The sequence below is a fragment of the Zeugodacus cucurbitae genome, chromosome 6 (assembly GCF_028554725.1).
Source record: "Zeugodacus cucurbitae isolate PBARC_wt_2022May chromosome 6, idZeuCucr1.2, whole genome shotgun sequence".
In the NCBI taxonomy this organism is placed as follows: Eukaryota; Metazoa; Arthropoda; class Insecta; order Diptera; family Tephritidae; genus Zeugodacus; species Zeugodacus cucurbitae.
The window spans coordinates 2992438-3004484 of NC_071671.1; the positions used below are offsets into that span (position 1 = coordinate 2992438).

The following is a 12047-nucleotide window of genomic DNA, read 5'->3' on the forward strand; positions in this document are numbered from 1 at the left end:
TTAATGTCAACGAAAAATGTTGCTGCCCTTTTACTTACTCACTAGCAAACTGAGCTGCGCTTTTTTGTGTAATTTCGAATTTCCATGCAACTTTTTTATAGCAAAAGTCTGTTTTTTTTATTTTCCTACTCATGCTGCGCCACTCTTTGTTATGCGGAAAATTTGTGTCGGCGCCAGGAAAATTTATTCCGCAAAACTGTTGGTGCGCTTATGCACGCGTTTGCACGCGCTGCAACAATTGCTAGTGTTGTTGCTTTGTTGCGCGCATTTCGAGTGCAACATAAATTAGCCGCTGCAGCAGGCAGTAAAAGTTTCGACTCCTTTTCAATGACTTTTTTGTGATTTTCTCTGTTGAAAAGTTGTGCGCTTTTCGAAATTCTCCACTTTTTTTTTGCTCAAATTTGTTACTTTTGCGCACATTACTAAATTTTATGGTCGCCGCCACTTTGTAGTTGTTGTTTTTTGCTTGCTAAAGTTTACTTGCATTGTAACTGCCGAATGCTGCTGTCAATGTTACTGTTACTTTTTTATACAATTCGTTGCTTGATATATGTTTGACATGTGAATTATGGCAAGCTCATTAAAAAAGAATCAAAAAAAGAAAAACACCAACAAAACAACTTGTTGAACTTTTGTTTGTATTTGTTTTAAAACGGATTCCGTCGGTTTTATTGTTTTTAATTTCGAAAGAGAAATTTTAAGTTGAATTTACAAAAATTAAAAATATAATGCAATAAATACTATAAATAAAATATAACTTGTTTTTAAAAAATTGTTAAACAGTTTTAATCATATCGGAAAATAGGTTTTCATAAAAAAGTACATAAAAATTCTAAATAAAAAATAAAAAAAAATTATTAAAAATTTTCATACAGAAGTACATAAAAATTCTAAAAAAAAAATTAAAATTTTATTAATAATGTTCATAAAAAAATACATAAAAATTCTAAAGAAATTTATTAAAAAATTTCATAAAAAATCTTTAAAAAAAAATAAAATTTTAAATTTTATTAAAAAATGTCATAAAGAAATACATAAAAATTCTAAAAAAAAAATAAAAAAATTTATTACAAATTTTCATAAAAAAATCCATAAAAAATCTTAAAAAAAATATAATTTAAAATGTTATTAAAAATTTTCGTAAAAAAATACACAAAAAATCTAAAAAATAAATACAAAAAAAACTTTAATAAAAAATTTCATAAAAAATCCATAAAAAATCTTAAAAAAATGATATTTAAAATTTTATTAAAAACTTTCATAAAAAAAAACCATAAAAAGTCTTAAAAAAATAAAATTTATAATTTTAATCAAAATTTTCATAAAAAATCCATAAAAAAATCTTTAAAAAAAAATTTTAAATTTTAAAAATTTTCATAAAAAAATATATAAAAATTCTAAAAAAATAAGAAAACTTATTAAAAATTTTCATAAAAAAATCCATAATAAATTAAAAAAAAAAAATAAAATTTATAATTTTAATCAAAATTTTCATAAAAAAATCCCTAAAACAACTAAAATTGTATTTTTTTAAATATTAATTTTATATATGTATATTTTTTTTGTTCCAATTAATTTGTTTTCAATTATTCTCCAGCTTTAACAGCGTAAAAATAAATGTTTTGGTAAAAAAAAAATATTAAAAAACCAGACAGTCTGTAGACACACCAAAAATATCACTTTACATAACCGTAACTCTATATTGCATTTCAACCTTTTATAAAAATACATGTGTATATAGATATAAAGGCGCTGCCAGTCAGTTTAGTTAGAGTTTTTGTTGAACCCAGTAATTGGCATAAATATGAGACCTATGACGACTTGTCACTGTCTGTTGTCTCGGCCAAAGTTGCCGCTGTCAGCAGTTATATGCAATTAAATGTGTCTAAAATAAAGTAAATGAAGTATACATAGTTTACTTAAATTACATATATATTTATATACATGAAAATATGCTGACTTAGTGGGCTTGTCAGCAAGTACAGAGAAAAAGTCGCAGTAATTGATTTAAAATAATCTTTAGGTCTTCGCTAGGCGCACTCTCAGGTATTGATTACAAATACAATACAATAATCTGCCAAATCATTACGGCTGTTAATAAACTGATGAAATTCTTTTGCTAATTGTTAAATGCCTTCTTGCGTCTGCCGATATGTTCAATAGGTTGTCAAGTGGCTAGCATGCGTTTTTATTTTTTTAAGCAACAAATACTTATATTTATTTACCTAGACAGTTTAACTTATTTAAAATTTATTTTTCCATATTTTACATTATAGATATAAATTCTACATGTCTGAGCAAGAGCGCTCTATGAGTGCAATAAACCTTCGATATCCCCGCTAGAGCATGCTGACTGTGCGAATTTTATATATTTTTTATATTTCTTGTTTTTTTTTTTGGAATTTGATAATTTTCTGCAATTCTTTTTGTTTTCTTTTTCAATTCAATATTTTTTTTTTTTAATTTCTCTTCCACTCAAATTTTTTTTGTATATAGTTCATTGGCGGACTTAACGTTTACGCGCTGCCAGCCTAGCCACCTCCATGACAGTCACAGCCACAGTCAAGCCATAGAAATCTGCAACACCGGCAGCTGACATCGCGGCGCTGTTCGCCAAACAAATCATTAACAAATTATATACACTTATTTTTATTTATTTTATTTATAATTTTTTTTTTTTGCCAAATTTATTGAATTGTCACCCTCTCGATTTTGCCCGAACAAAGCAGCAGCAACATTTGCTTTTCAACACCGACTTTATGACCTCATTATTAGCCGCTGGGATTAAGCGCGCTCATATGCAAAGCTATTAATAATAAATAATAAACAACAACAACAATAACAACCGAATTTATGCGCGCAACTTATTCTTATCTTGTGTAGCAATGTAAAAGCAAAAACCAGTGAAAAAGTGTAAAATAATTATATATGAACAAGTGTATAGTATATTTCTGGTGCCTGGTGAGTGGGTGACTAATTGCTACATGCCTCAAGTACACATATACGCTTTATTTACATATGTAAATATATATTTATATATATTATTGGTTGGTCTGTCTGCCTGCTTGACCGGCCGCCTGCCAGTTTCGGCGCTTTTGTATTTAATTTGAATACAATTATAATGATGCTTTATGCGCTCTTGCTATTGTTGTTGTTGTTGTTGTTCTTGTTGCTTTTGATATTTTTATAAATATAGCATTATTAATAATCGCGCATTATGATACTTTCATGTAGTACTACGCGTATGAAATTAATAACAAATGTTGCCGCCTGCGTGCCTGCCAATGAGCGTGTCAGCCGCCGTTGGCTGTGTGCAAGCGTAGGCGGTACGTGTCATATTCGATTAATGTTAAGCGTATAGAGATACAGATGTATATAATTTTTTTTATATTTTTTATTATTATTTGAGCTGAATATTATAATTATGTGTGTGCAAGGTATTGCTTGAGCTATTTTTTTGTTGTAGAGTTTCTTAGAAATCTCTATAGTGGACCTTGGCGAAAATGGAAGAAAGCGATATTTTAATGGAAATATTGTAGAAATATGAAAAAATTGAGCATTTTATGAAATTGGAGAGTTTTTTTAGAAAGAGAGAGAAAATAGAGAAATATCTTATGTACTAAATGTCTAAGAAAAAATTGCAAAACCTTGGAGAGAGGTTTTTCGATTGAAAAATTCATTAAAAAAAATCATATTTTTTGGAGACTTTTTTCTCGCTTTTTTTAATTTAAGTGATTAAAGATATTATTTAAAAAATTAAAAAAAAATCCCAGAAATTAGTTTTTTCGTGGGAAATATACTGAAATCAAAATTTTTGGAAACTTTTTTTCACACGAAAATTTATAAAGCTTTTTTTTAATTCAAAATATTAAATATATTATTTCAAAAATATCAAAAAAAATTATGAAAAACCAGAGTTGAGTTTTTTCGTTGAAAAAAAATAAATCTTTTTTTTTTTGAGACTTTTCTCACATAAATTTATAAAGCTTTTTTTTTTATTTAAGAGATTAAATATATTATTTAAAAAATATCAAAAAAATTAAAAAAAATGAGTTTTTTCGTTGAAAATAAAATTATTTAATATTTTTTGGAGACTTTTTTCTCACGAAAATTTATAAAGTATTTTTTTATATTTAAGAGAGAGATATTATTTAAATAATATAAAAAAAAAAATAAATATGAAAAACCAGAGTTGAGTTGAAAAAAAAAATAATTAAATCATATTTTTTGGAGACTTTTATGTTTCAAAAATTTATAAACCATTTTTTTTTATATTTAAAAGAAAGATATTATTTAATGAAGGATTAAACAAAAAAACCAGAAGGTTTTTTTGGTTTAAAAAAAATATTGAATCAAATGTTTGGAGACTTTTTGGTTCCGAAAATTTATAAAACCAATAATATTCATATTCATCACATAGAAAAGCTTTCCAAAACACTTAAGCAGTCAATATTTTATGTTTCATGCGAAATTAAAACAGTTTACTTGAATTTATTCTACTATATACTTAAGCTTTAAGAAAGAAAACCCTCAAAAAAGAATCTAGAAACATAAAAAATATGAAGTTCTTGTTAAATTTTAGATATCGCTATCTTTCTTTTAACACGCAAAGACCAATTAGCAGAAAAAAAACCATAAAAAATTTGTGGGTTTACTAAGTGGGATTGTCTAATTTCCAGGTAAACTTAAGCTGAGTAGCTCCAGCAAGCCAAATTTCTCATTTCAACTACTTATTTGCTAAAGATACTTAGTGATAGCGTTAATTAAATTGTGTACAAGTGTCGTTTTCAGCACGAAAAACGACGCCAAAACCTTGTGGGCTTGTTTTGAACAACAAAGTAGACGCGACTAAACTCATACAAAAACTAAAAAAAAATACAAAAAAAAAATAACAAAAAACAAATTTTCACAATTTCCAACAGTTGTTTGCCGTCTTATCGCACAAGTATGTATAATGCCAACAACAACAATTAAAACTAAACTAACTAAACTAAACATACAGCTACTTAGCTTAATACAATACTTATTAACCACATTCTCGAGGGCTCGTTTATTGCACTTTCTACAACAACAACAATGCAATAATCACCTGCAAACAATTGTTAATAATTTAGCGAATTTTTGCGCATATTAGTAATGCAGCAGCGCAGCAGCAGACCAGTAGTAGATAACGAGCAAGCATGCTGTTAACGAGGCTTTCAAAATGCAAAGGCATTAGGCAGCTTTAACACAAATACTCACATACATACATATAAGCATACTTTCAGGCATACTAGTAAGTATATGATATGTGTGCTTGTGTTTAAATCTTATTAACCTTTTGCATGAACGCATTGTATTACACAAAGCGCTGCAACAACTGTATAATAACAGTAACAATAACAATAACAATTAAATTACAATGCAGTTACAAATGAAGCACGAGCGCATGAGTTGTGGCACGAAGAAGCAGGAGAAGCAGTGCGCCGTAATGCCAGGCATACTTGCAGCATATTTGCATGACACACACACACACACACACACACACGCATATTTTCACCTTTTTTCGCCAGCAGTTTAGCGGGTTCAGCGCTGCACTCCGTTAGTCAGTTCTGGCTGTCAAGGGTTGTGCGCCTGTAAGGCTGCTTGCATTTCACTACATTGCCACACGATTGCTGTGTTGTTGTTGTTGTACAAGATTTTATTTGTTTGTATTTTTGTTGTAGTTGATTTATATCATGTCAGCTGCATGCAATAACAACAACAACAGCACTAACAAGCGGCCAGTTGGAAATGCATACATGTGCTTGATGGTGAGCAGCAGCGTTTAAGCATTAAAAAATACTTTTTTTTGCTTTCAAGCAAACTGAATTGAGTAAGCTACTGCAACATTGCAAGTGTGGCATGCAACCAACTCGCATACTATCGCGGAAAGGGTTGTTGCCACTACCTACTTGCCACACATTTTCATATACTTTCATGAACTCATATACACTTCATTGCCGCCGCACTGCAACCCTGTCACTTTTAATGTTTCAACATTTGAACATTGATTGCTCTTCACTTGCTTGCTTTACCCAAGCCAGGCCGTGTGTCGTGTAAAATACAAAAATTTGCATATTTTTATACACGCTACCAATATATTTGTGTGTATGTATGTCTATGTGAGCCTGCCTTTGAGTAATGCCCTTTTGAAAAGGGGTGTGCTCACCGCTACGGCTGTTAATTGTTATTACTATTTTCATAAGCGTTTATTTTTATTGCTGCATATAATTCACAATTAAACATAATAATCATCGTTAACGTATTTAAACAAATAGTTATTGAGATAAAGTGTATATTTTTGCATTTAAAATAAAATCAAACGTAAGTTATATGTCGGAAAACTCACGTCCGACAGTAAACCGCTTGAGTGCGGCGCATCGCACGTGCTTTCCAACACGTGGCTGCCTTGTGAAATTAAATACAGCTTAATATGCAGTCATAGTTATTTATAAGAAAGCCTATTGGGGTGAGTAAGCAGGGTTGCTTGGAAAATCAAGAAAACAAGAGTCAGAAATTTATAATAAACTATTTTTGGAGCCTTCACCAAATGTCAAAATATGCCCGAACCTTAAAAATGTTCCAATTTTTTCCGCTCATTTACGCAACTTGCAATATAATATGATTTTACATGTGAGCTTTCACTCAAAGATCTTTCATTTCAAGTGAGCTTTCACCATTTTCCGTATTATGAGTGAAAGTTTAAAACTTTTAATATTTTTTAGATGATTTTATAATATAATATGGTTTTTCATTCGAGCTTTCATCCTAAGAGCTTTGATTGCAAGTGAGCTTTCACCATTTTTCGTCTTAAGAGTGAAAGTTTAAAGCTTTGGGTTTTTTTAGATGATTTTAGCAATATTTTATGATTTTTTATGTGAGCTTTCACTCTAAGAGTTTTCATTGCAAGTGAGCTTTCATAAAATTAATCATAAAGCTTAGAAGTTATAGTTTAATTTTTGTTTTCAACTACAATTATATAACACTACAAAGTAATTTTGCTTAAACCAAAGTCTCTTTTATGAAATCTTTTCACAAAAGTGTGACAATTTTTTGTTGTGTCCGATATTTTTTTAAAATCTATATTTATTGTATCACTCTTATTCTGCTCTTTTTATCTATCTTTGTTATTGTAATATTTAAAGTTTCCACTTATTTGAATTTCACAAATAATGCGTCTACTATCTTTTCGATAATTTTACTATCTACTAACGAGCTTTTTGAATAGGGCTTATATCGTAGTCGTGTAGTAGTACTACTACTATTATTTATCTTAATGTGTTGTTTTTGCTATAAATCTTGGAATTTATTGTTGCTGTTTTAATAAATAAACAACTTGTTTACTAGCAAACATTTTATAACTGTTAATTTGTATGCCGTAGTATTTTCTAATCTCCTTACTACGTTAGATACCCACTATACACAAAAGACACACGATAGCGCTGGGAAATAGTTTTTGTTTGCTAATATATTTTTAACGTAACAAAAATTTACACCATACGAATTTAGTTTTGAAAAATAATTTAAAAAAAAATGGACAGTGGATGAAAAAAAAAAGGTTTTTCAAAATTTAATTTTTTTCCTAAAATTTTTTTTTGAAAAATTATTTAAAAAACAATTTGATTTTTTTTTTGGAATTTGTTTTTCAAAAAAAGCAATCTTTTTCAAATTTAATTTTTTTTCAAATTTTTTTTTCAAATTTTTTTCAAATTTAATTTTTTTTCAAAACTTTTTCTTTCCTAAAAGTTTTGTAACATTTTCATAAATAATTTTTTTAAACTACAATAAAATTGAATTTTTCTACTCACATCGTATCTTTCTGGCCTCATTGTATCCCCCAAATGTATGGGTTTAATTTATAATCCAACATTGGTTATTTGTGCGACACCACAAAAATGCAACATTGGCTGTGTTTTTGTATAAATAAATTGAATTTATATACAAAACCAATTGAAATTCACTGCTTTAGTTTTGTTAATGCACTAATGTAAAAGCAGTATGCACTTTTTTCAATACTCGCTTAAGATTTCAAAAACTGTTTTGAAAAAATTCAAATTTTCAAAATTAATCACCGCAAACTTATTGCACTTTGCTTCGACACGTAACAAAAATTGTTTTTTTTTTCTTAATTTTTATTTTTAAACGTTTGCGTGCTACACTTTTGCTTTAAATTTTAGCAATGTTTCGAAAATTTTCAATATTATTTTTAACCTTTAAGCTGAAAATTTATATTTTGCTAATTTTTCGAACAAAATTTGAATGCTTTTTAGTGACTGATTTTTTGTTGCTGTGAATTACACTTTTTGTTTAAAAAATCTTCAATTTATTTTTTTTTTCAAAATTTCGCAAAACACTTTGTTTTTTCAGCGTTGTTTTTTACACTAAATTTTCACTTTTATACCGTTAAATTGCATAAATTTTCGTATTTTCAGCAATGCACTTTGATATCTAGATTTTTGCACTTTTCCAATTGAATTTTCTTTAAATCTTGACACTTTCAAAAATAACGCGTTTCACTAGTTTCACACGTTTTCATATTTTGCTTCACAAAATCGTTTAATTTTATTTTTATTTTTGTTGTTGTTTTTTTTTTAACTTTTACTCATAAATGATTTTATTTATTTTTTATTAAAATATAATTCATTGCTTTTTTCATATATATGGGTGTGTGTGTGTGTGAAATTTTTTTGAACTGAAGCGTTTCCAACGTTCTTAACCCGACGACAGTTGCCACAGAACTGAAACGTACGCTTACCAAATACAAACTAAATGCTAGATGTCTTGTTCAGTGTTGAATGAATCCGATACGATACGGATTCGTACTGAAATCGAATGCTGAAGAAAGAGGAGGAGGCTTCATAGCACACCGTCGTCGCTGCTGCCTCACTACTGCTCGCTTGCTGGCCTGACTGTGTTTGGCTGCCTGCCTGCCTGCCTGTCTCCGATGGTGCTGGCGCTGCTGCGGCTGCACTGCTGAAATCGTATCGCCTGTAATGTTATACGGCAGACGACCGAAACGACCTCAGCACCACCAACCACCAACAACAACAACAATACAACGTGAACCACCTAACGGCGCAACAACGACGACGTGTGTGCCAGCGAGCCAACGTGTTTCGTACGAACGTACTTTACGAGTACGAATTGGTCATTCTACGGAGTGCGCGCCGCACAAACACACCAACAACATCAAAAACGAAACGAAGCGTATGTGTGCCTCCACGAACCACATACGAGTATGTATGTACGAACATTCGGGGGCTATTATAATAGCATGGCTAACCCAAGTACCCGCTAAACGTATCGATGAGATACGCGCTGTCGAGCTTAGCTGTGCACAATTGAACCGAACTTAACTGATAGCCGATATGCAGTGAACGAGTGTAAGCGCTGTTAGAAGTTCGGCACCATAGCGGCGGCGTTGGCGGCTATCGCTGCGGGTAGGCGCACTCGGCGCTCGATATTCGGTGTGCTCCAAGTGTCACACATCTCGCTGTCTGTTGTCGCTTTGAGCGTGTATGCGTGCTTTGTTGCTGTTACACCTGGCGACCTTAACTGTTTACAACTTAGTTTCATTATTTGTTGAGTGGAGGCTGAGTTTTCGGCGAGTTGTTGTAACACCTCGGGGCTTTGGATCGTAAAAGCCGGTAGTTAACTCAAATTTAGGCTTGAAAATGTAGCTACGGCTTGATATTTAAGTGAAATAAATTAAGCATGTGGTTCTTCTTCTTGCAAAGATACCTTAGGGGAGCTAGGGAAAGTCAGTACAACAACTAGTATACTCGAGCTCTGCCTTTTGTTTTTGGGGTCTAATTGGATCCAAGTAGATTCAATGAAATCAATTTTTTTTTCGAATTAGATTGAGAGGATTGAAATCAAAGCGTTTAATATCGCTTTCAATATTAATTTTCAGTTATATAACATTTTTGAAATAGTTTAATGAAAGCAAGGAAAATCTTTGGAAAAATTTTCAAAATTTTTGTTGTAATAAAAGAGATAGAACATTTGTTTTCATCATAAAATATATATGTAGTAAGACAGTATGAACTATATTTACACTGCTTCTCAAACTGTACTGTTTTCCAATTAGTATTAAAACCCAGTCCCTGCAAAAAGATTTAAGCGACAAACTTACATAACAGGATACTCAAATTCTAACATAAAAATATTATATAGACTCATAAATAGCATGACTAAGTCCCTAATGAGTCTCTACTCTTCGAAAACATAAAATCAAGTGATAAACTTATATACAGATAGATCCCAAATTGTATCACAAATGAGTTGAAAATTCTTTTGAAATACAACAAAAAACTTCATTTAAACCGCTTCGTTGCTCAAAGTTAGCAGAAAATCGTTGAAATTCAACTTTCATGACGGCATTTCTCAAATTGGTTATTACATAAAGCGCACTCTATTTAATCACACAACAAACCAATTCCAACAGGTGTATCTGACATTCCTTTCGACTAAGTCATTTGCAGGCTTTTCGCAAATATTCGCCTTCGCATATTTTTCGAAATCGCACTTTGCACCACAGCGCCACACGCATACACATAACTGTATACATATAGATTAACTCTCAGTGATATCTGCCCTGTGATTGCCACCTTCAATAGCGTCAATAAGACGCCGGCAAGCTCATTGAGTAGCGCACGCTCTGTCTTTCGCACTCTTGTGGTTGGCCTCATAAAGTGATAACGCACTTTTGAGCTTAGTAACTTAGTGTTCTTCTGCTTCTTCTTCCTCTTCTGCACATTTTCGTTTGCCTCACTTTGATTTGCGCGCTGTGTTATCAAATGTTATTGCTATATGACTTAATTGTTTGGTGGTGGAGGGGAACCAAGCGCGTATGTTATATTTAGTAATTTACATGCAAATTCTTCGTATCAAGCGTATTTGTTTTGATTTTGTTCGGCTTTTTTACACGCGCAGTTTTTTTCCTATTTCATCACTTTTTTCTTCTTATTTCATTCATTTTCATGAATCACTTTCGGCGTTTAGTTTGTTGTTTTTGATGTTTATTGTGGTATCATTTTCGGGTATTGTCTTCATTTGTTCGACTTATTATCACAACATGGAAATTAACTGCTGTAGCAAGTATAGTGTAAACAGTGTTATCGCCGGTCGGAAGAGCCTTGAATATTGTGGAATTCGCTACAAATTTCTTATGGAGACTTTTGAGCCTAAGAGCTTATGTTGTTTATGTAAGGTATTCCAAACAATTTTTGTTTAGTGTTGATGGTATGAAGTTATGGTTTCGAGAATACATTGAAGCTTTTCAAGCGAGTTTTTTATTTTATAGAATTTTACATAAATCTTAAGTCGAATATACACAGAGCGAAAAATACCACATAAAATTGTTAAGATTGTCTTCATGAACAGGTTATAGGCTGAGAGGTGTACCCGACGTAAGAAATGAAAAAATATTAAAAAAATAAAATTAATAAAGAATTCCCTTTGGTTTTCCTCAGAAACTCCTCAGAAAGCGTATACGCTTATAAACCTACATAACTACATATTTATATAGGTAAATATATCTGAATGTAAGAAATCGCTTATTCCTTACCACTCAAAAAAAAACACACTCAATACCATTCATTACATAACTCAATTTTTCAGTTATCAGCTCTTTTGAAAAATTATGATATCTTGATCTCTCATTTTTCAACTTCATTTGAAAAATTCGCTGCAATACATCAAACGCATTTCTGCTATTTAACATTCTAGTCTTAACTAACAGCTGTTAACTGTTAAATTACTGTCAGCGAAATAACTGCCTCGCAACATGTTTGCTGTATACTTGTCGGACATGGAAAAGACTCACAACTGATTTGTTTGATGCTAAAATCACTCAAGCATGTTTTAAGCTGCTGAAAACTCGAAAGCATGTTAAAAAGTATGTTAACATTCATTGCAACTGTGTGACTGTTAACTTAACTATCAAAGAAACAACAGCTGTTGCTCTTAACATCTTAACTTTGCAAGAGTTCTGTTAAAATGGGGGTTGATTTTTGCATATTTAG

At 30.8% G+C, this 12047-nt stretch overlaps 1 protein-coding gene and 1 long non-coding RNA gene across 2 annotated transcripts in view; one reads left to right on the forward strand and one right to left on the reverse strand.

The window, feature by feature from the left end:
* The window catches only part of LOC105217344 (putative uncharacterized protein DDB_G0277255), a 50361-nt gene extending 40988 nt beyond the window's left edge, over positions 1–9373 (reverse strand). Inside the window, exon 1 of the mRNA XM_054232964.1 lies at positions 7830–9373. Coding sequence (XP_054088939.1) covers positions 7830–7831 — 2 coding nt within the window. The 5' untranslated portion in view covers positions 7832–9373. The remainder of the gene's footprint in view (positions 1–7829) is intronic.
* LOC128922463 (uncharacterized) overlaps positions 1–12047 on the forward strand; it is a 130360-nt gene that overhangs the window by 85805 nt on the left and 32508 nt on the right. The window lies entirely within an intron of this gene.